The sequence below is a fragment of the Coenobita brevimanus genome, chromosome 64, assembly GCF_032717465.1.
Source record: "Coenobita brevimanus isolate Jiangsu-jjx chromosome 64, ASM3271746v2, whole genome shotgun sequence".
Classification (NCBI taxonomy): Eukaryota; Metazoa; Arthropoda; class Malacostraca; order Decapoda; family Coenobitidae; genus Coenobita; species Coenobita brevimanus.
Genome location: NC_137017.1, coordinates 7,621,480 through 7,646,693, shown reverse-complemented (window position 1 = coordinate 7,646,693; position 25,214 = coordinate 7,621,480). Strand labels below are relative to the sequence as shown.

Sequence of the window (25,214 nt, the reverse complement as noted above, 5' to 3'; positions counted from 1 at the left end):
ATTTTGCATATGACTTTTTAATGTTAATTTTGGTCTTTTTCATCATCATCATAATCTTCATCGTCATCATCATCATCATCATCGTCTTATTATTATTATTATTATTATTATTATTATTATTATTATCATCATTATTAAAATTATTACTAATATCATTTGCTCTTTCCTTTTGATATTTTGACAACAGGCAAGTAATTAAACGCTTGAGCCTGTGGGCCTTCAACCAGTGACGTCACATTATTATTATTATTGTTATTATTATTATTATTATTAGTTATTATTATTATTTTTATTATTATTTTATTTTTCTCATTCGTTTTATTATTATTGTTTTCTCTTTCGCCTTTTGACTAAGCAGTTAAGCTTGTGCACCTGCTAACCTTCATCCGGTTACGCAAACGCCTCTTTTCATGCTCACCCGTGTGATTATGCCAGCGTGTTTAGGCCAAAATATGAAAGAGCTCCCAACTTCTGTAAAAATATTCCTCACACGACCCGTGCTTAGCAAACGAGAGTACTTATTCCGACAGAGTGCAGGTGTACAGTCAACAAAAAAAGTACTGCACACCTTACCCCACGTTGCACTTTGAAAACAAGGACGAAGCATTGTGATATTTGGAGCATCCTGTGATTTTTAAGAGCGTATATTATCCGTGGGAATTATAAAGACTCGAAATCGCACAAAAGCTCATATTCTTTTTTTTTATTTTTTTTATTTTTTTATTTATTTTTATTTTTTTTTTTTTAACAGGTGGTAGGTTAATAGATTCAGGTGTGTTCTAGAAAAATTCGCCCTTTTTCATGTGCGATGCTTTTTGTAACGACTGTACGGGGCAGAACACAAAAAGACCACTGGTGTTCTCTGGGTGTTTTAGTTAGCAGTAGTTGAAATGTTAATCCTTCCTGATGACTGGAGTTGCTGTTGTTACCTAAGCTCACAAAGAAGGAAGTGTAATTGACGTACGTTCACTGTGGGTTATAATTTACAGTTGTTGAAATGGTAATCTTTCTTGACTGTTCTTATTTCTGTTGTTACCTGAGATCTAAAAGAAGGGCTGGGAATATATTAGGCTTTTGTTATTTTAGTACCAGGAGGAGTATTAAAATGTTAAGAAAGAAAACAGATAAAAAATAACATGAATGGCGCCACAGATCCCCCCTCCCGAAAGAAGGATCGGGAATGTAATGAATATGGACTTTTGTTATTTGGCTGAGTACCAGCAGGAGTATCTGAAAAAAAAAAATCAAGAAGGAAAATAGATAAAACTAACATGAATGATGCATCAAATACCTTCCCGCGCCGCCACTGTCTGCCACCTCACCCTCCACACCCTCCCTCTGTCAGCCAATACAGGGGACTCTTTCTCTTCCCTGCATATGGCCACGATCCCCTTACATTAGTGTTGGAATGGTTCATAAGAATATCCTGGTATACAGAATGTTGACAACGAAACATTGTGTGCGAATTCCGTAGATTTTTAAAGTCATATCCGGGCATTTAAGGACCCTTTTTGGATAGGCTTATACTGATGATCCAGTGTTCGTGTGGGAGTAGGGAAGGATGATCTGGTTACATATTAGAGAGGAAGGGAGGGATGGAGAGAGGGAGGGATGGCCTAGTGACATATTAGAGAGGGAGGGAGGGTCAGAGGGTGGGAGGGATGGTCTAGTGACATTAGAAAAGGAGGGAGGGAGGGAGGAATGGACTAGTTACATAACAGAGAGGAAGAAAGGTATGCTTTAGTTACCTTTTAAAGTGGGAGGGAGGGGAGGACTTGTAAACTTGTTTTAGAACTTATAGCTGTTATTCAGAGTAAAGATTATTGTAACAGAAAGGACTGGAGAAATACAACTGTAGTCATTTTTCCAGCCGCGTTTTTTCTCCACTCAGAATGAACCAGAGTTTTATGCACTCCAGTCTCACAAATTCGAGACCTAACGAGATGCCTTCAGAAAATGTTGATCTTGACAACACCAGACCTGAAGCTATCGTACCTCGTTGTAAAATCCCACTATGAACCCTGCCAGACACCCGCATATTTCCCGCCCTCTTTCTTACAAGCCATTAACGCCGGCTGAATGATGGCCCCCAATAATTAGAAGCATAAACAAAACTGCCCCAAGCCTCCGCCACCACCAGGGCTGCGATGCCATTAGCGCACCGGTGCTGCTGCTGCTGCTGGCGATAATATTAAACGAGGGAGGTACCGTAACTTCGCTGAAATAGTAATGGTAATTTTGTTGGCTTAATCCATTCCGCTAACTTTAGCCTGGGTATGTTGCCTCTTATGTGTGTATGTGTTTATTTTTGTCCGTTTTTTAACGTGAACTTTAACTGTAATTCCAACACCCAGTCATGTTGTAGAAAAAACTACTACTGCAAGGCTAGGCAAGGGTAATCCGACTTTGTGCAAATGTAGAGAGGAAGCAAAAATAGTTATGTTGTAATTTAAGGTAGAGTTGCACCTAACCTGACGGCGTAAAGAGAAAAGTTTAGTTTCAAAATAGTTAAAGGTAAAGTATGTAGTGTGATATTATATATATATATATATATATATATATATATATATATATATATATATATATATATATATGTGTGTGTGTGTGTGTGTGTGTGTGTGTGTGTGTGTGTGTATACAGTATATAAATACAGAGGAGAGAGAGAGAAGGTTTCAATGCATTTTACTCTACTGTACGTGCAGAGTTATAATCGCACATTAAATTTGAGGAGCCGGTGATGATATTAGTTTTTGCCGTGAGCACCGCAATTTGACAATGTATTTATATTACACTCCAGCTGGGCATTGCAGGTGGGAATAATTGTGATCGTGAGGAATGCTGGCTATGTGCTGGTGTATATGTGGGTGCGTGTCGGCGTGATCGACGTGTGGAATGGACGTATGTTTTTTTTTTTTTTTTTTTCATCTATCTGTCTGCCCATCCATCCATCCATCCATCCATCCATCTGTTTGTCTATCTGTATCTGTCCATCCATCCATCCATCTTTCAGTATCTCTATCTACCATATTGCCTACCTGTTTCAGTCTTTATCCGCATTTGTATCTCATTGTTTGTTTTTCCTAGCCCATTTCACTGTCTGATTCGAATCCCTGTTGTGATCTCTGTGTTTGATTACTAATTGCGTCTGTCTCTGTGAGTTTCATATGTTTTAATTATGAGTGAATCCATCCATCTATCCATCTGTCTCTCTATCTATCTATATCTATCTATAGGTCTGTCTCTGTCTCTATCTGTCTATCTGCCCTTCTATATTGCCTGTCTGTGTCAGTCTTTATCTGCATTTTTATCTCCTTATCTATCTTTCCTAGCCCATTTATCGTCTGAAATCTGAATGCCTTGTGGTGTTATGATCTCTGTGTCTGGTTATCAAATGCGTCTCTGTCTTTCTGTGTTCCGTCTGTATTAAACGAGTGTATGTGAAGTATTATTCGCTCATGAACGTATACTTAATATTCATTGATGTATGTGCGGTAGTGGTTAATATTGCGTGCTTATATTGTGAGTAACCCCTTCAGTACGAGACCACCCCCCTAAATGAACAAGATCGTTTGACGGCAGCAAAATAAAATAAATAGATAAGTAAAGTAAACTAAAACAAGGCTGGAGGTTTAGAGGAGATTGTCTAATTCCTTTTACTATAAGACGTTTTGAATGATGAATAGATTAGTGAAGTTGTAAAATGAGTTAATAAATAGATAATTAATTGAATCTTTGTATTCGAGCGATAAATAGCTTAAAAGTTATGGTATGTTCTTTTATCGAAATCTGTTATCTACGTCCTTCATCCAAGTGGTCATTAACTCTCAGTATATTTTAAGAAATACTAGACCTAAATAATTACTGTTTCATTAGTTTACATCAGTATCTTTTATATTCTATTGGAGGAAGTCAGCAGCAAGGTATTGTTGAGTTAGGCGGTGAGACACGAGATCAGACATCGAGGGAAAAAAAAAAATGAATGAATCAGACAAGGAATACAGGAAGTAAGCCGAAAATCAAAAGTAAATTAAAAAAAGAATCAGCAGTGGTATATGTGTCTAGGTTTTTTATATATACAGTAGGTATTCTGTGTACAAAACTGAAACACACAGGGTTTTATGAAAGATAAATTGGGGTATGTTTCGTTCTCGGTTGTCTGCTGTTATTTTTGTTTACCAAACTGAAGTGAATTATTTTTTCATATTTTTATTTGGGGAATTGTTGTTATTTTATTCATTTTGCATATCCAGGTCGCACTGCATCGCTATAGACTAATATTGACCTCCGTAAGTGCTCAGAGGGACGTTATTTTTCTTTTCTCAGTGTTTATTTGGATACGTGGACGGAAGCATATATTATTCCATCACACTTAAAAGTTTTTGTTCAGTAAGTGAAATTCAAAGAAGCTTGTGGTAAAATTGCTGCACGGTCGACGTTTCCCAAAGCGCTAATGGTGAAATGATAGTGCTGCCCAAATATTTAAAATTCTTGGTTTTTACCTCAAATGTTAGATCCTTTAAGAACTATAGAGGGTGTGGAGGTATCTAAAACAATAATATATATATATTTTTTATTGTTTTATATACTAAAATATGGACGAAAATTGTTAGTTCATAATTTCATAGATTTTTTTTGTCATCTCTATCATTTTGAAGTATATTATTTTCTTTAATAGTAATGATTTATGTTTTTTCTTTTTCAGGTGAGACAGTGCTGTTTTGACACATCGTAAACTCACGTAAGTTGTTTTTAAGCATTTTCTTTGGATTGAATTGACGGCTGTTTTTCTTTGTTTTATGTGACTTCTGTTCGACTGATTTTCCTCTGTTCGATTGGCTTTTCTCTTTGACCTGACCTTTATACTTGACCTGATCTTTCAACTTATATATCTACTCGACGTATCCTTTATCTACTCGACCTGACCTTTGTATCTGTTCGACCTGACCTTTGTATATACTTGACCTGACCTTTCTGTAGACTTGACATGACGTTTTTTCTCGACTTTATCTTTCTGCTCGACGTGACTTTTAATTCGACCTTTCCTCTCCGCTCGACTCGATCCCCACACTTGACCTCGCCCTCCACATGACCTCACCCTCCCACTCGACCTTATCCTTCCTTTGGACCTCTCCCTCCTACTCGACTTCTCCCTCCTACTCGACCTCATCCTCCCACTCGACCTCACCCTCCCACACGACCTCACTCTCCCACTCGACCTCACCCTCCCAGTCGACCTCATCCTCCCACACGACCTCACCATCCTACTCGACCTCACCTCCCACTCGACCTCGCCCTCCCTCCCGATCTAACCTTCCTACTCGACCTCTAAATCGACTGTTCAAGACATCCACCAGTCAGGAAGCAGGTGAGGTTTCGAAATTGAAAGATTTATTTTAATTTTGGATTATTCTTTAACTACTGCGTCTAATATGTAACTATTTGGGAGGAGGAGGAGGAGGAGGAGGAGAAAAGGAGGAGGAGGAGGAGGAGGAGGAGAAAAGGAGGAGGAGGAGGAATACAAAGGAATACAAAGGAAAAGGAGGAGGAAAAATACAAAGGAATTCAAAGGAGGAGGAGGAGGAGGAGGAGGAACATTGTTAATTTCTGTGTGTGTGTGTGTGTGTGTGTGTGTGTGTGTGTGTGTGTGTGTGTGTGTGTGTGTGCCGTGGTTTGGCAGCTTACGTGCAGGATAATGCGACACATGCATCAGTCATAAATGTCATTCACTCATTCATTTTCAGTATCTTTTAATCTGGTGAATGAAATTTTTATGAAAGGATTCTTCGGCATGTAATCGTGTAAAGTGATAATGTTTTTGTCAGGAGTTCAGTGCCATTAAATATCGTGCATTCTCAGTCATGGGTTTTATTTTATTTATATATATATATATATATATTGTTTTTTTTTTATTGTGGCTGTTATGTGTTATTAGGCTGATTTTTAAAAGTTATTATTGGACGTATATTGGTTATTATCGGGCGTATTTGTGGTTATCGGGCGTTTTTGTGGTTATTATCAGGCGTATTTTTGGTTATTACCGAGTGTATTTTTGGTTATTATCGGGCGTATTTGTGGTTATTAACAGGCGCATTTTTGGTTATTATCGGGCGTATTTTAGGTTTTTATCGGGCGTATATTTGGTTATTATCAGTCGTATTTTTGGTTATTATCGGGCGTATTTTTGGTTATCGGGTGTATTTTTGGTTATTATCGGGTGTATTTTTGGTTATTATCGGGTTTATTATTATTTATCAATTTATAGTTATTCGTTATTGGTTTGTTATCACCGTTAGTTGAAGCTGAGAGCAAGCAATAATATATTAATTTTCTGTATTACTGGCATTTATTCTGTAAAAATATATGAGCTGGTTACGCAGTTAGACTTGTTAAGTATTGGAATTGGCTTTATTCTTGTTACCGGCATTATTATTATTGTTATTATTATTATTATTATTATTATTATTTTCCCGTATTCGCTCAACGTACTGTAAATATGTTTCTGTTATTCACGTTTAAACATCCAGTATTCCATTTATATTCTTCACACACAACCTCTCTTCGTGACTATTTCGTTGTGTACCTGTCGGCCCAGGTGTGAAATTGGTGTAGGCAGGCAGAAGGGCTGGCAGGCAGGAAGGGGGAAGTGCAGGCAGGAAGGCAGCCCCAGTACTCTTGTTTGACGGACTGGAGTTTTATTCATTCATTGTTTTACTCACTTATGTCATTCATTCCTTTAGCGCTCTTCGTCAGTACAGTATACTTCATGATTTGCATTTCTTCCTTGTACTGTTTACTTATATATATATTTTGGTGTTTCTGTAATTATTCAGCCATTTGTTTTTGTTATATTTTGTTAGTTAAGTCGCCTTTTCATTTTTGTTTTGCTGCGGTTCACTTGCTTTCCGTATATTTCTGTATGCATATTATTTAGGTACTCAGTCGCTCGTCGTTGTTATATGTAGTTATATCATGGAGTTCTCTTGCGCTCCTTGTCACTGTGTTTCATCATGCACCAGTTGCTGCAGGTGAGAGGTAACTGGGGTAGACAGGAAGGAAAGGGCAGGCAGGCAGGCAGGCAGGCAGGCAGGCAGGCAGGAGGTCCCCGTACTGGTGTTTGCCGTCAGAATCAAGGAGTTTGGCCAGCATTACCCCATGTTTGCTTAAAGCGAGCTGGAGAAACGGCAAGCATTAGCGATATTTGCTCGGGGTGATCCGTGAATGGGTGGGGGCAGGGTGGGGTAGGGTGAGGTGGATGGGGGCGATGACAATAGGGAGGTGGTGGACTTGTGTGTTTGGAGGGTGAGGGGAGGGAGGGAGGGAGGGAAGGAAGGAAGGAAGGAAGGAAGAATGGATGACTTTTTGGGAATAGGAGAAAGGGTGATTTTGGTGGGATAAATCAGAAGATGGATTGAGGGGGATGGGTAGGGGTGAGGTGGTTGGGATGATGGCAGTGCTAGGTGGCGGACTCGTCGTGTGTGGAGAGAGAGAGAGAGAGAGAGAGAGAGAGAGAGAGAGAGAGAGAGAGAGAGAGAGAGAGAGAGAGAGAGAGAGAGAGAGAGAGAGAGAGAGAGAGAGAGAGAGAGAGAGAGAGAGAGAGAGAGAGAGAGAGAGAGAGAGAGAGAGAGAGAGAGAGAGAGAGAGAGAGAGAGATGGGTGAATACACAACATTAAGCTTCGAACCATAACCCTTCATCTTCAGCAATGGAAGGATTGTCTAGGTGAGTGTGTAGTGTCTGGTACGGGGTGTTGGCATAGTGACGGCACACATCCATGGCTCTGACCTGATGACCTTCTGAGGGAAAAGCTGGTGTTGAATGCCTGATCCTCCTTCCCAGAACCAGACAAGCCCTAGTCGCGTCACTGGGCAGACAAGAGCTTTTTGAACGGGGGAAAGAGATATTCTGTTTTTTTTTATTTATTTATTTGTTTTACGAAAGAGATGATAGCATTTTTAGATAGAAGGGATGGGGGCTTTGTAATTAATTTAGCGCCTCCAGATGATTTTATTCAGCTTCATGGGAGGGATTTCTTCAGGAAGTTCTTCGAAAGAAAATATACCTCAAGGCCTTTTTAAAATCCTCACGACATTTATTGATGCATCCATGAGGTTTATTTAAACCTATAAATATACGAAAGTCATCACGAACTGTCGCTTTTAGATGAGGGGAGAGGGAGAGGATTTCTGTTGGAGGTTTATTGCCGAGTTAATAAAAGAGTGCGAAGGTGGGGTCAAGGTATGGTGTAAAGGATTGGGGAGAGAGGGAAGAGGAGAGGGAGGGATCGGAAAGGGATGGGGGGGGGGAAGAGGGAAGAGGAGAAGGAGGGATTGCTAGGGATGAGGGTGAAGTTGGGGAGGGAAGGGGGAAAGGGTGGAGTAGGGGGAGGGAGTGGAAGGGTGTGGATGATCGTCTTGAGTTGACGCTAGACGGCTTAATCTGTGGAAGTGCTACCTGTCCTCTCTCACTTGTATTAGCTCAGCTCAGGTAACACACAATGCCTTGCCTAAAAATTACCTCAGTCGTAATCCCCTTGTAATGCAGTCTAGATCCCTTAACCTTAGATGCTTGAGAGATTTGTTTGTGGGAAATAAATCACCACCCAACATGCATACTAGTAATCTCCGGTCTTTGTAATTCCTTCATTGCGAGTCTTTCAAAACTACCGTCATTACACTGGAAGAGTTACTGGCGCTCAAGACCAAAGAAACATTAACAGATTCCGCGAAGTTAGATCCTTGCATAGAGCCTTTTTTCCCTTCTGAGATACTTAACAAAACCATAAATGTTACCCTGTTCAAGATAAACAGTACACAAAATTTCCCTTCTGCTTCTAGACTTGCTTTCCTCTAGACGTATTCCTCTGTCATCTGTGAAGGATCTGTACACCTCCATGACTCCACAGTCCACCTCCATCACCCCCACACATGTCAGTTCCCAATCTGTTTAATCCTTTCAGTGCGAAGATTCTTCCTAAATTGGCATCGTATTAATGAAAGGGTTACCAGCATTCAAGACCCCAAGAAAGATTAAATTTCCCCTCAGTTAGATCCATTTTCGACCTTTTTTCCCCTTGAAGTTACCCAGGTCGAGTCAAAAATGTTAAAAATCTCAAGACAAATAAGACACCAAAAGTCCTCTCATTTTCTTGACCTAATGCCTTCCAGACGTACTTTAATTTCGTAATGTACCCTTCCAGCTGCTGCAAGGAAGATTTACAGCGAGGAAGATTTACATTACCCTAGCCCTCAAATCCACCACCACAACTCTCCCCCTCCCTCCTCTCACAAATTTTCAGTGCGTTGGAGGAAGTAAGAATAAGCTAAAAAAGAAAAGGACATGCATACTAAGAGGAGTGTCAGCATTCAAGACTCAGAGAAAGATGACAAACTCCTACCTCCGCTACACGTCCCCTCTAATTTATCCAACTGTACAAAGTGAAAATATATTAAGGCGCAAAATTCAAAGACAGACCTACCAGACTTTCCCCCAACCTGTAGACCTACTTTCACATCTTCCTTTTCCTCCAAATGTATTAAGGAAGCTTACACACACACACACACACACACACACACCACAGACACACACACATAAATTCCCTGTGTTTAAAAGCTGGTTTGGCGGCGTACCCTGCGGCCGCAATTAATGCCCGCTGTGAATTACTGCCCCACCCCCTGCAGTGCGTCTTGTACCACGGCAAGGCTAATAACACAGACCCAACACCACAGGTATGACGCTAGGTTAGGTAAGGTTAGGGTAGGTTAAGTTAGGGTAGGTTAGGAGAGTTAGGTTAGGTTAGGTTAGGTTAGATGGGGTGATGAAAGATATAGACCTTGGAGGTATATATGATCAGATTGTCGCTAAAAAGGTTTTGTGGTGATGAAGTTGTAAAGGATTGAAGTTTTAGAAGCAGTAAGAAGTTGAAGTGTCAGAAGTAATAAGAGATTGAAGTGTCACAAGATAAGCTCGGAAAATCCACGAGGTGTCTTAAAGTTTCACTAGTTCCAGGGCACGAGAGCTTCCACACTATTAGACAGACTTTCATCCACTTATCCACAACCCACACCAGCACCTCCCACTACAGTAATATACACCCGACATTCCCACTAACACATAAACTTCATCTGACGACAACCAGTTTCCCACAGCCTACACTTCTTTAAACGGTTCTAGCTCTTGATGCAAAACTAAAGTCTCATTTGCTACAGAGAATTCATCCCTACGTTTTCTTGTGAATTTGTGTAGTGTTTCCTATTTCCCACTATCTAACTCCTACACACAGCTCATGTCGATGGTGACGGAGGTGTGGGGTAGCTGGGTGAGGTTGGAGTTGCGACCTTGGATGTTAATTGATTTTGTATTAACTGATTGAATGATTCTTGACTGGATGTGTGTGAATCTTCAGTCTACTCTCCATAATCCACCCGGAATTCCCAGATCACATCGATGGTAACGAAGGGCTGGAGTGGTTGGGTGATGTTGGAATTAGCGCCCCTGCGTGGTAATTGATAACACTGAATTTAGTTTATCGAATGTTTGTGATTCCTCAGGCTAATCTCCACAATGTAACTCCTACTTGCTTGCATATCGATGGTGTCGGAGCTGTGGAGTGGCTAGGCGAGGTCGAAGTTAGCGGCCCTACATGTCGATTGACCGAATGTTTGTCAGTATCCAATTTACCTCCCACAATGTAACCCGTACTCACAGCTCATATCGATGGTGACGGAGGTGTTGAGTGGCCGGGTGAGGTTGGAGTTGGCGGCCCTGCAGGTGATGACGCGGTAGAGGTGCTGTCTGCTGAGGTTGGGTAGGGTGAGGGTGTTGGTCACGGTGTCGCTGGAGTTGCCCTCGCTCAGGTCATCCAGCAGTGACCCCTCGTGCCACCAGGTCACCGTAGGAGGGGGCCGACCTGGAGGATGGAAGGGGAAGGTTGAAGTGGTTAGGTGAAAGGTGAATAGAAGAGGGTCGAAGGGATAGATACAGGACTATAGTCTACGAAGTCTAGTGGGAGGAGACAGTGAGGGTTGAATTGGTTAGGCGTAAAATGGGTAGAAGAGGATTGAAGGGATTGATACAGAGATTGAATTTACAAGTTTATTCGGGGAGACAGGGGGGGGGGAGGTGGAAGATTGAGTTGGTTAGGTGAAAGATGGATAGAAGGGGGTAGGAGGGATAGATATAAGGGCAGAATGGACAGAGGCTAATAGGAGAGAAGGGGAGGATTGAGCTGAGTATGTAGATGTGAATAGGTTGAGGGGGGACCAAATTAAGATTATTCCATTCATTAAAGGTCGAGGGAAACATATATACCATGAAGCACAGTGGTCTGTAACGAGATGGTTGGGTTGAGAGGGAAAGAAATGACAAAGACCCAGGGCGGAAAGATGGAGGGTTGAGGTGGATGAGTAGAAGGTTGTATGGATGGGCTAAGGGCGATGGAGGAGGAGAGAATGTAGGAAAAGACAGGGAAGGGAAGAAAAGAAGACAGGGGAGGAAGTGTCGTGAAATTAACAGGAGAAAAAGGAGTGGTTAGGGAGAAGAAGAGGAAGGAAGGGTAGGACAGGGTGAGGGATTGAGAATGGATGAAAAAGAAAGAGAAGAAATGTCAGAAGATGATTTGGTATGAGTCGATGGAAGAGTAAGAGGAGTAAAAAAATGTTAAAAGCATAGAAGAAGAAAAGAGAGAATGCAGAGAGAGAAAATAAAGGGAGTAAGGAAAATAATAATAGAGGGAGGCAGTCAGGGAGGGAAGAACACATAAGGGAGAACGCGTAACGAAGATGAAGGGTAGGAAGGGAGAGGAAATAGGAGAATATGATGAGGGAAGGGAAGCGAAGGAGAAAATAGAAGAATAACAAACGAAGGTAGGCAGGAAGGGAAGAAGAAATGAGAATACAAGGCACAGGAGAGAGAGAGAGAGAGAGAGAGAGAGAGAGAGAGAGAGAGAGAGAGAGAGAGAGAGAGAGAGAGAGAGAGAATATCGCATGCTGGATTTTTTAATACCATAAAAACTCCTTGCATTCGAGTCATAGTTTATAATGAGAGAGAGAGAGAGAGAGAGAGAGAGAGAGAGGAAGTAAAGATAGGGTGTTTAATATTCGATTTGCAGCAGAATCCAATCACCAAGTTTTGCTTGTCTATTCCATGTTGCTTGCATCTTAATCTCTTGTTTTCACCGTCATTTTTTTTCTTCTCTCTCTCTCTCTCTCTCTCTCTCTGATAACCCCTTGTTTTCCTAGTTCTCTCATTTTCTCTCTCCAGTCACTCAGGTTATTCTCATGTCCCAGTTAATCAAGAACGCATTATTCCCTCATTCATTAGGGTTGTGACAAATTTAAGAGCATACATGATTAGGCTCTTTGGTATATATTGTCATTTAGTGTGTCTCTCCCTCCTTCTCTCTGTGAGTCTGTGTATCTATCCGTATATTTATCTATCTGTATTTGTCTTTGTATATGTCTTTATCTGTATTTGTCTGTCTATCTGTATATCTGTCTATTTGTCTATCCATCCGTCTATCTATCTGTTTATCTATGTAATTTTCCACACATCTGTCTGTTCATCTATGCATCTCTGTCTACAATATATACCAGTCTGTCGAAATTTATATATACAGTTACTTGTCTTTCTCTCTGCCTACAACCTCTAGTCTTTCAAACGTGACCTTAGTAGTCTTTTTGTTGAGATCTACATTTTTGACCCCAGCTTCTCTGATTTTCTCTCTGATGTTTTTTGAAGGCTTTGATGCTCATATTCCTAATCTTTTCAAAAAAATAAAAATAAAATAAAATAAACAGAGCTAAAAATGTATTCAGGCCAGCCAGTTTTATACCTGACCTCGTATCAAAATCCCTTTCTGGTCATGCGTTTATAATTTTTCTCCAGGCGTTTGATCATTTTTTCTAGACTGACGAATTTTCTTTTAAATATTTCTATTTGTGTGTCGTCCGCTTTTCTTTGACGAAGTGTTTTTTTTTTTTAGTTTTGGTGATTCTGTCCGTCTGTCTGTCTGTCTCTGTCTGTCTGTCTGTCTGTCTCTGTCTGTCTGTCTGTCTGTCTCTGTCTCTCTGTCTCTCTGTCTGCCTCTCTGTCTGTCTGTCTGTCTGTCTGTCTGTCTCTCTCTCTCTCTCTCTCTCTCTCTCTCTCTCTCTGTAATTGGTAAGTGTTAATATTACGACCATACCATCTGCTAGGGATCATAAGTCTGGTGTGTGAATCTCTCTCTCTCTCTCTCTCTCTCTCTCTCATCCCATCTACTCCCCCTCCACCCCTCCTAAGTCATCCCAAATACTCCAAGTACCATTGAATCCTACTGTCCATTTTTTTTTTTTTCACATTTATCTCCTTTACTATGTTTTTTATGTGTCTGACTCTGGGTATAGACTTTACAGTTCGTTCCCTGAGGCCCAATAGCTCTTCTATATGCAAGACACCTTCGCCTGTCACCGTTTGGGCACAAATTCCCACCGTCCATCTCCTTTTCTTCCCATCTCCCCCTTTATCTATCTACATCTATCAGTCCATTCACCCCTCTGTCCTCTGATCCAGCCGGAGTTATATTGTATCACACCTAATCTGTTTTTATCTTGTCTCTCCTCTTATCCATTTATCTGTATCTGTGTAGCTTAATATCTGTCAGTATCTGTCTATCTGTCAATCTCTCTATCTATTTTTCTGTCTATGTTTATCTGTCTCTGTCTATCTGTCTATCTGTATCTGTCTATATCTATCTATCTATCTATCTATCGTCCCCTCCTCCTGAGTACCCTTGGGTCACTCCTGGCCCATTTTTCGGCCGCTTGCTGTGTAACGAGACTCCATTGTTGTTACTGGGTATCTGTATCTATCTGTCTATCTATCTGTCTCTCTCCCTATCTCTCTATCTATCTGTCTATCTTTTTATACATCTATCTGTCGCCCCCTCCTCCTGAGTACTCTTGGATCACCCCTGCCAAAGTTTTCGGCCGCTTGTGAGGTGATTATATATTTGTGTTTGTCTATGTGTGTATCTGTCTATCTATCTGTCTGTCTGTCTGTCCGTCTATCGCCCCCTCCTCCTGAATACCTTTGGATCACCCCTGGCCCATTTTTCGGCCGCTTGCTGTGTAACGGGACTCCATTTCTTGTTATTGGGAGCTTTCATTCCTCCTAAGCGTCGCATCTTTCTCTGTCGCATCCCCTCACACTTTTCTAACTCCCTCTGTGTGTCTCTGTGTCTTTGCCTTTCTGTATACCTCCCCTTGTCTTTCTCTGTATCTCCCTCTGTCTGTGTCTGCATTTAACTTTGTCTCGTTATTGGCGGCTTTAATTCCATCAAAGGATTACATCTTCTCTGTGTCGCAACCACTCACAGTTTTGTAGTCCGTCTCTGTGTCATTGCCTTTCTCTGTATCTTACTTATCTTGTTACTAGGTTTTTCAGTTCCTCTTAAGGGCTACATCCTTCTCTGTCTCACACCGCTCGCAGTTTTGTAGCCCTTCTCTGTGTCTCTGTGTCTTTGTCTTTCTTTGTGTGCGTCTGTCTTCACTTCATTCTCTGCCTCAGTATCATTCCTGTTATTGGTTGCTTCTATGTCGCATCCTTTTATCTAGCATCCCTTGCAGTTTTGTGGCCCTTCTTTGTCTCTCTGTGTGTTTCTCCTTTGTCTGTTTTCCTCTATATCTCTACCTGTCTGTTTTTCTTGTTAATGGTCGATTTTATTCCTCCAAGGGACTCTGTCTTTCTTTGTTGCTTCCCTCCAAGTCTTTACGTGCCTTCTCTGCGTCTCTGTCTCAGCTTTTCTATCTTTGTTCTGTCTCTGCTTCTTTGTCTTTGTCCAATTTCTCTCTGTTTTGTAAGCCTGTGTATCGCTCCTTTATTCTTGGTATCAGTTTCTATCACTCCTCTTATGGGCTGTATCCTTCTCTGTCGCCCCCTGCTAGTTTCTGTATGCCCTCTCTTCATCTCTGTGTGTATCCTCTATGTTTTTATCTTTATTAGTCTTGCATTGCTGGTTCTTTTCGTGTTTCTTTGATTTCTTTGTCTTGTATGTATGTTGTGCTTTTCTGTTAATTGGAGTGTTTTCTTTTATATTTTTTTCTTTCTTCTTTATGTTTGTCTTTCATTGTTTTTATGTAAAGACTCCATTCCTCTCATTCGCATCCGTCGCCCCCCCCCCTGTGTGTGTGTGTGTGTGTGTGTGTGTGTGTGTGTGTGTGTGTGTGTGTGTGTGTGTGTGTGTGTGTGTGTGTGTGTGCTGCTCTGTTTTTCACTGTCAGCTCCCCTATTTGTCTGTGTCTTTATGTTCTCTGTCTCTTAATCCGGCCGTATTATTTTTACCGTGTCACTTCCGCTTGTTTCTCTGCTACCATTTTACATTAATATTTCATGCACGGCTGTTGAATACATGGAATAACTGCACGACAAAGGCACGTAATTTCTAACATGACAAAGAATCCTAACTCCTTCCAACCCGTTAGTAGAATCTCAGGCCAATTTGACTAGTAATCAAGGAGAATTATTCCTTTCTCAAAGCTAAAGTTCGTCGAATTTCATGGAACCTCACCTTATGATGGTCAAGTGCTAATTTGACTGGAAACCAAGGAGACTCTTTCCATTCTCGTAACTAAACTTCATCTAAATTCATGCAACCACAGCTGAGTTGAATTTGTGTGAGAAGCCTAGAATTCTTGGATGAAAACAAACTTATTATAGATATATGTCCAGTTTTTGCTATGATTACTAACACTCTGCCACTCCTATGAAATTTCCTTCAAAGTAAAACTGACTGTGGTATAATCTGGAGGGTTGGTAGAGGGCCTTCTGCTTTGCTGTTCTTTACTTATTTAATTAGGAAAAAGTATTTCTGGGATACGAAAATGCCGAAATATTTAGTAAAAATCACTAGGTTTGTTTGATCTGTGTATATGCATGATTCTCTCTCTCTCTCTCTCTCTCTCTCTCTCTCTCTCTCTCTTTCTGGCGTCAATGGCTTTGTTTGTTGAGAGCTTGGGGACATTAACTCGATATCTCTCTCCTCCCCCTTTTTGTTCGCATATTCTCTCCATTTATCCCAGTTTCTGTCTGTCTGTCTGTCTGTCTGTCTGTCTCTCTCTCTCTCTCTCTCTCTCTCTCTCTCTCTCTCTCAGTAATTAGAGAGTAACTGTTAATATTACGGCCGTACCACCTGGTAAGGATCATAAACTCTGTGTGGTCTGTGAATCTGTCTCTCTCTCTCTCACACACACACACACACACACACACACACACACACACACACACACACACACACACACACACACACACACACACACACACACACACACACACACACACACACACACACACACACCGTCCATTCTAGCCTTCACTTCCCTCTCTCTCTCCCCTTCTCTCATTCTTCTGATTTTCCCATAACTTCTTCGTTTATTTTATTCTCTCTTATTTCATCTCCCTCTTTCCCTCCTCTCCCTTTCACTCTTCCTTCCATTACTCATATCCCTGTTTTCTTTCTGCTTTTTTACTTTTCGTGTCTGCTGTCTGCTCTATCTGTCTCTGTGTGTCTGTTTGTCTGTCGTTCTGTGTGTGTGTGTGTGTGTGTGTGTGTGTGTGTGTGTGTGTGTGTTGTTCGGTTTATGTATGTGAATGTTTCTCTCTCCCTCACACACACACACACACACACACACACACACACACACACACACACACACACACACACACACACACACACACACACACACACATATCTAACCCCCACCCATGCTCCATCTCCCTACCCTTTCCCCCCACTCACTCACCTTCTCTCTCCCCTATCCCCCCACCCACTCCCTTTCTCCCTTCCCTCTCCCCCCACTCACCTCCTTTGGCGCGGCAGGATAGGACCAGGCTGCCCCCCACTGGATAGGGGCCAATTACCCCACTCAGGATCACACCCGCCCCACTCAGGATGGTTACTCGCTCCGGGGGCACTGTGGAGAGACAGAGAGAGGGATAGAGAGACTGGATAGACAGATGGTTAGATAGGTAGACGGATGGTTGGATGGGTAGACGGATGGTTGGATGGATAGATGGATGGTTAGATGGGTAGACGGATGGTTGGATGGATAGACGGATGGTTAGATGGGTAGACGGATGGTTGGATGGGTAGACGGATGATTGGATGGGTAGACGGATGGTTGGATGGATTGGGTAGACGGGTAAATGGGTTGGATAGACGGATGGTTATATGGATTTAATGATGGGTGGATAGACTGAGTAGGTGGATTTGTAGGTAAAGTTTTGTGTGGATGGATGGATGGATGGATTAGGTTGGTGGATTTGGAGGTAAGGTTTTAAATAGATGAATGGATGGATGAATGAATGAATGGAGTGGAGGGTAGGTGTTTTATGGCGTGAATTAATAGATATAAGGATGGACAGATCAGTGGATAGATGAACTGTGTAAATAAGAGTGGATAGATGGATATATATATATTATGTATGTATGTATGTATGAATAAATGGATGACGTGGTGAATATATGGTTACACAGATAGATAGCCTATATAGATAGATAGACGGATAGATTCGTGGATAAGTAAAGAATAAATACGTAAGTGAAGTGGGGAAATGAATGAAGATGAAAACGAGAGAATATGCAAGGAATAAGACAAGTGTTAATTTAATGAAGAGGAAAAACTGGACAAAAAGTAAAAAAAAAAAATCTTGGAGACAGAAAGTTAGGATTAGCTTGGATAATAACCCTTTCAGTACTGTGATTTCTTTTCAGTTTATTCTTTCAAACATTGATTAATTTTATTCAGCTTTAGATAGACATTTAGACGTGAAGTTAGTCCTAATATCCACTAATCCCTCCCCTATACTCCTTTTACTCCAACCTGGCTTAAAATTGCTATCCCTCCATCTTGAATGCCGAGATGTAACAATAAACTAACAGTAGAAAACGATGCTCGTCACGAAGAAGTGCCATGGAAAGTTGTCGAGCCGCAGTATTATCTTTCATCATCCATTGAGCTTCATGTAAAAAGCTGGAAAAGGAAAATTTGGGCCAAGTTAAGGTGAAAAGACTATAGTATTCCGATCTCGTAACCTAAACAGAATCATATGTTGAAAGCAAAAAAATAAAATAAATTAAAAATAACTGGCCATTCAAAAAGGTTTAACATTGTACGATAAGAGAGTTCGTGTATACAAGAGAGAGAGAGAGAGAGAGAGAGAGAGAGAGAGAGAGAGAGAGAGAGAGAGAGAGAGAGAAAGAGAGAATAATGTAAAAATATTAATAGAGAAAAAGTTGAAATTGAAGGGTTTAACTACTTCACTCCCATGACGTATTTTCCTTTAATTCTGGTTACCTTGAGACAAATAAAATCATCTTAAGGGAGGTTTTCTGAGGCGGTGGAATTTCATAAGTCTTAATTAACCCTTTCAGTATGAGTTTTTTCTGAAGCTGAAGGAGAGCAAGACACACACACACACACACACACACACACACACACACACACACACACACACACACACACACACACACACACACACACACACACACACACACACAATACAACAGGGTAAAGCTTTTCGAGTATACGGTATATTTCAGAGTAAATAACATGTCAAAAAATTAATAGGGAAACACGATTGGCTTGCGAAATCTACTGGCAATTTCTCTCTCTCTCTCTCTCTCTCTCTCTCTCTCTCTCTCTCTCCGGTATTGCCAAATGGCGTATAAAAAATGTCGAGAATCCGATGCGAGGTCGGCGAAAAAAATCCACAATGTCGGATTAATGAACTTTTAAAACTAATCCATTGATGTTGCGTTTCACAATTTTTCGCGTTGGGTCTGAGTGGGACTTAAAATAAAACCCCACAAAACTGTTGGAGTGCCAGGATGTCGAGAATCGGAAATAAGTAAAAAAAAAAAAATGAAATAAAATAAAGTAATAAAGCAACCTATTCCCTGGGATGACTTATTATATTGATTACCTTTACTATTTCCTGTCGAGTTTATTCTGCGTGAGAGACACCCCCTTGGAAATAAAGGAGATAATGTAACTTCTTTATTACGATTATCATTATTTTTGTAGTAATGCTAATAAAAGATAATGGAACTTCTTTGCTACGCTTATATTTATTTATTATGGTAATGCTAATAAAAGCGGTAATGTACCGTCTTTACTTTAATTATCGTTTATTTTTTTTACAATATTGCTAAAGACCGACAATTTTATTCAGCCTGAGAGAAACTCCATCGGAAATAAAGAAAATAATGAAACTACTACGATTATCTTTTATTTTTTTTACAGTATTGCTACCGACAGACGATTTTATTCAGCCTGAGAGATACCAAAATCGGAAATAAAGGACTTAATGGAACTTCATTACTACGATTACATTTTATTATTTATTTTATTTTTTACAATATTGCAGCAGACAGACGATTTTATTCAGCCTTAGAGTTACTGAACCCTACCATCTGGAAAAATTTATCCTGAGCTGAATGAAATTGTCAGGAGAAACAAGAATAAAAAAAAAAATCTCGTGCCGTTGGTATTAAAACTTTAGTGGTTGTTCGAGAATCTGAAAAAAATATACACAAACATTTTTACTAATAACCCTTTCACAACGACGACATATTACCGTATTTGTATCGTATTGCTGCAAATAGAAAAAAATTCATATTAAATTTGAGAGAGCCCCAGGCAGTGAAGGAGCTGATGGAGGCTGTATCTGACCTGGAAAAATATGCTCTGAGCTTAATAATAACACCAGGAGACAAAGATTTTAAAGTAAAATTATTTGTATGTGTTAAAGATACATGTACACATAAACGAAACTCACCTTCAAATATATGTAACTAAACTCAAGATCCCCCAGCTAAAAAAAAAAAAAAAGTCAGAAATTCACAAAACGCATCAAGCAAGAAAAGTAAGTCAAGGCCACGTAAACACCGCCATAATTCATCAAGGAAGTGGGTGCAATTTTCGAAGGCACGTCAGGCAAGGTATAAACAATCTTAAGACGCATTGGTTGTTCTTATACTACTAAATCAAGTCTTCAGAAACCAAGTCAAGAAACCGTAGTCTCAGTCAGTGTTTATTTAAGATTAGATAATACATGAAAGTGGAGGAAGTCAATATTCTCTCTCTCTCTCTCTCTCTCTCTCTCTCTCTCTCTCTCTCTAATCAAAATTCACATACCATTTCAGCCAAAATAAGAACGTATACCTAAAGTCAGTCGTAATATATTGATGACGCTGTTTCACAAAGAAATGACGATAACACATCAGAAAAAGGCAACTAGAAACAGAAGCTCAACTTCATTTGGGGATCAGATGCATTTATACCAAAGTCAAGAACCCTCAGCTAATACTCAAAAATTATCAAGGCAAAAAGGAAGAGCTCACAGTCACGGGAACTCCATCTTCATTCATCTTCCATGGATCGGTTCCAAAAATTAAGATGCATCAGGACACCAGACAAGGCAGAAAGAAACTCAAAAATGTCCAAGAAAATCAAGTATTCAGAAAGCAAGGAGGACCAACACAAGGCCACGCGAGCTGTATCATTATTAATCTCTTGTAAGGTCAAGGTCAGACTCAAGATTGCCCACGAAAGTCAAGGATTAAACTCAAGAATGCCGACGAGAATCAAGGTTTAATATTAAGAATCTATCTATCTATAGCTAGACGCTTTAATCCCGTAGGAGGTCGCCACAAAAAAATCGCCTCCATGTCGCCCTGTCCTCTGCCATTACGCCGCCCTCCCCCCAGCTCACACCCCCGCTTAAGAATGCCCACCAAAATCAAGAATTCACAAAGCAAGCGGGACCCAACTGAAGGCCACGCAAACTCATACCACAATTTATCTGTTGATCTGTTCCAAGGTTAAGGGTTGGTGTTTGTCCGCATTGATCGTGGCTGCGGTGACTATATTGGTCTGGGGAGGAAGAGTTATGGCTGTGATGTGTCCAGGGCCGCTAATGTAACACGCACCATTGACTATTTCCATTCCGAACTCAGGGGAGATGGAGGGGGAAGGAAAGGTTAAGAAGAAGGAGAAAGAGAAAGAAAAAGAGAGGGTGGGATGGAAGAGAGGGGGAGAGAAAAGGAAAATGAGAAGAAGAAGAAGGAAAAAGGGAAAGAGTGGGGATGGAAGGGAGGGGGAGAGAAAAGGAAAATGAGAAGAAGAAGAAGGAAAAAGGGAAAGAGTGGGGATGGAAGGGAGGGGGAGAGAAAAGGAAAATGAGAATAAGAAGGAAAAAGAGAAAGAGTGGGGATGGAAGGAAGGGAAAAAAAGGAAAATGAGGAGAAGGAGAAAGAATGAGAGGTTGATATGGTAGGAAGAGAGAAGGAAAAGGCTTAGGTTGAAGTGAGGTTGGGAAAGGGAGAATGAGGAGGAGGAAGAGAAGAAGTAAGAAAAGACTGTGAAAGGGTAGCTGATCACTGTGATGTAGAAAGGAGGGCGAAGAAAAGGAGAAAGAGAAGTAGGAAAAGGTAGAGAAATAACGGGAGATAATTAATATATGATGTAGAAAGGTAGGGAAAGGGAAGGAGAAAGAGAAGAAATAGAAGGCAGAAGAAGACCAGGGGAAGATGAAGATGATGATGGTGGTGTAGGAAAGAGGAGGAAGAGTAAGAAAAAGGAGAAGCAAAGGAAAAAGAGATGATTTATAACGGAACACAAGGAAAAGGCGGAGAAGCAGCGGAAGGAGGAAGAGAAGAGGATGAGGAAAAGGGAAGAATATAATTTAGTAGGGAGAAGAAGGAAAAGGGGAGGGAGGTGCAGGAGGAGGAGCAGTAGTAGGAAATGGAAAACAAGGAGGAGGAAGAGTAAGAGGAAAAAAGTAGATGAAGAAGAAGAGCCTGTAGAGTTTGGGTATGAAGACGTGAACTGTGCACATCTTTCATCCTTACGTGCTTCCAAGGCCTTCATCTTTTGCTTGTTATTTTCTTTGTTTTTGAGAGTCTGGAGAGTCCCGCTACTTCCAAGCCGCCCGTTGCAGTGAAGACGAGGAGAAGATGAAGAAGAGGAAGAGGAGGAGGAGAAAAGAGGAGGAAGAGGGGAAAAGGAGGTAGTAATGATGAAGAAGAAAAAAAAAGAAAAGTGATAGTAAAAATAAAAGACAAAGAAGAAACTTACAACTTGTCTTCATCGTGTTTACAGTAATTTGTGACTCCCATTTTATGAATTTGTAATGTTCCAATAGTCGCTGATTTTTATTTTTAATTTCTGTTTTGGACTTGGGTAGGAATTAATCTTTCATCGTTGTGTTATCTTGATTTTGTGGATTTCAACGATTGCAGTGGAAGTTAACGCATGTGTCATTTCTTATTGGTGACTGGTTTCCCTTGTTTCGTAATCCTTTCCCATCAGAGTTTTTTAAATAAGAAATAGGTTGGTGGTGTCGTGGGTGAGGAAGATGACCCTTTTTTTCTCACTATTTTTTTATTGACTGGGATAAATGTAGGAACAACTTCGATCGTGTGTCCTTTTTTAACTGTTTTTTACTTGCCAGTTGTTTTCTCCTGTTATCGTCACTTTTTTGTCCCATTTGTTATAGAGGAAGATGAGGGAGAAATGTCATTAATATTTTAGCGATACACATTCTCATCATTTATTAATAGAATTTCATAGAGGGGAGACGTAATCGTGTATTGTGGAATTTGTTAGGCTTGATATCTTGTGCTTTTATTAAACTGTTGGTTGTTGAAAGCTGCAAATTATCATCATTTTTATTTTGCAAGGAGGGTCTCATGCCTGGAGGAAATTTGCCTGCCTTAATCTTTTATTCATTGCATTTTCTCCTGGAAGTCACGTGTGTGGGAAGTTTGCTAATTTTATTTATTGACTCTCTCTCTCTCTCTCTCTCTCTCGTGTGTGTGTGTGTGTGTGTGTGTGTGTGTGTGTGTGAGAGAGAGAGAGAGAGAGAGAGAGAGAGAGAGAGAGAGGGAGGGAGGGGCTAGACTGACATATGTACTGGAAGTTAGGAAATCCATATCTTCATTTATTGTTAATTCTGTACGTCTTGTGTATTGGGTTTTGGAAATTCTTGTGTATATATATTGTGATATTGGACACTTGTAGTGAGGATTTCGAGATCCATACTCTACTGTATTATTTGGAAATGAAGTACCGTACTGAGAAAGATTTAAAGAATAATTTATTGTACCTTTTTGAATAGAGTTTCTAGATGAACTCGACAAACCCCTATTGATATGGTATGTACAGTCGGCATCAAAAATCCTGTCATCATCCCCAGCTTTTCTCTCTTACGAATTTCTAAATAAGGTGTGAATAGTAAGTAGGCAACATATAACTTTTTTGGCCACGGATCATCGCTATCAGTGTCGTCTGCAGTGGATTCACAAGACTGATTTTCAAAGCACATGGGGAAAAACAGGACAGACGATAAGACGTATGATACCGACTGTAGTATATGGAGGGTATTGAGCAGGGTGTGGTCTGTATGGAGGTATATCTTAATTAATCCTATACTGCTTTCACTCTTACTTGGCCCAAAATTGCCATACCTCAGTCTTGAATGCTGAAATTACAACAATAGATTAGCACTAGAATATGGTGCTAGTCACGAAGAAGTGCCGAGTATATTGTAGTGTATGGAGGGTATTGTGCATACGATTGGAGGTATCTGGTCGCAGTAACCTTAAATAATACTCTACCACTTTCACTCTAACTTGGCCTAAAATTGCCGTCATGAAATGTTGAGTTATAACAGTAGATTAACGCTAGAATATGGTGCTAGTCACGAAGAAGCGCATCAGAAAGAATGTAGAGCCACAGTATTGTCTTTGTCTGCCACTGAGCTACGTTATATAAGCTGCAAAAGGAAGAATGTTTGGACCAAGTTAAGGTGAAAGACTACTAGGATTGAGTGACTGACCGTAAATAGCCAGGTAAATATAGTAGGTAATTACATAAGTAAATAGAAATAGGTAAATACAGATGGACAGGTAAATAAAGACAGGTAAATAAGTATACATGTAAGCAGAAATAGACAGGTAGATAAACAGGTAAGTACAAATAGGTAAAATTCAGATAAATAGAACTAGCCAGGTAAATAGAAATTGCCTAGACAGGTAAACAGACAGGTGTATTGAACGAAGCCATTACTGTATCGTAGAATATGAGGGTTTTCAGATTTTCACACCGTAAGGCCATATTATTTACAAGGAAGATACGTAAAGATTTCCAGACTTTCTTTACACGTGTTGATACATTATTGTGCATATACATTTGAGAAATTTCAGTGAATGTTATGCATGATATCCAAAGCAGATTTTATATATAACGATTTTGATTGTGTGGCCAAGTACAAATTCTCTCTCTCTCTCTCTCTCTCTCTCTCTCATCCTTTCGATTTTTCTCCCTCTCTCACCCCACAAATTGTCTTTCTCGTCTGACTGGAACCGATTATGCCCTAAAGCCAAATCCCTCTACGGCCCCTGGAGGCTAATTTAAATCCCAGGCAGAGAATTTGTGGGTCTGGAGGGAAGTTGATGAAGCGAATAAAAGAACTCATTGGGTGAGAATGATTAGGTGGGGTGCATGGAGGGAGAGAGTGTGGAAGGTGGTGGTGGTGCGAGGTGGAAGGAGAGTTTGGGAGGTGGTATGGGTGTGTGGTGTGCGTGTGTGTACAGTAGTTTGATATTAAGGAGTCTTCGTTGGAATACATACATACATATATACACAGACACTTACATACATGCATAAGTGCAGTGGAAGGAGAGTGTGGGAGTTGGTGGTGGTGATGGTGGGGGAGAGGTGTGTGGTGGGGATGAGTTCTTGGTCTGAGGTTTTTACACCAGAAATATACACACACACACACACACACACACACACACACACACACACACACACACACACACACACACACACACACACACACACACACACACACACACAACCAATACTTACGTGTCGCTCTTTGTTTATATGCATACGTGGGCCAGTACAAGCAAATAAATAATAATGTTGATATTTCTGCCATTGTTATAAGCGTCCATTGCAGTACTGTTTCCATTGCACTACTATATATCTTTCTGTTTACCTGTCATCCTTCATACAGGTACATTATACTGGTCAGGTAGGTAAGGTAGGTGAGAAGAGGTCGCCATATTGAAGGTACCATTAATAAATTCCTTATGGCGGTGTGGTATTAGGAACAGCCTCATCAGTCCACAGATTAATTAGTAAGGCTCAGGTGTATTGCAGGTATTGGTGGTGT

The 25,214-nt window shown here is 40.6% G+C and overlaps 1 protein-coding gene across 1 annotated transcript in view; it reads right to left on the bottom strand.

Annotated features, from left to right (window-relative positions):
* LOC145404634 (protein turtle-like) overlaps positions 1 to 25,214 on the bottom strand; it is a 475,758-nt gene that overhangs the window by 40,918 nt on the left and 409,626 nt on the right. Inside the window, exons 4-5 of the mRNA XM_080276156.1 lie at positions 16,832 to 16,942; positions 10,702 to 10,905 (exon numbers count right to left, since the gene is read on the bottom strand). Coding sequence (XP_080132282.1) covers positions 10,702 to 10,905; positions 16,832 to 16,942 — 315 coding nt within the window. The remainder of the gene's footprint in view (positions 1 to 10,701; positions 10,906 to 16,831; positions 16,943 to 25,214) is intronic.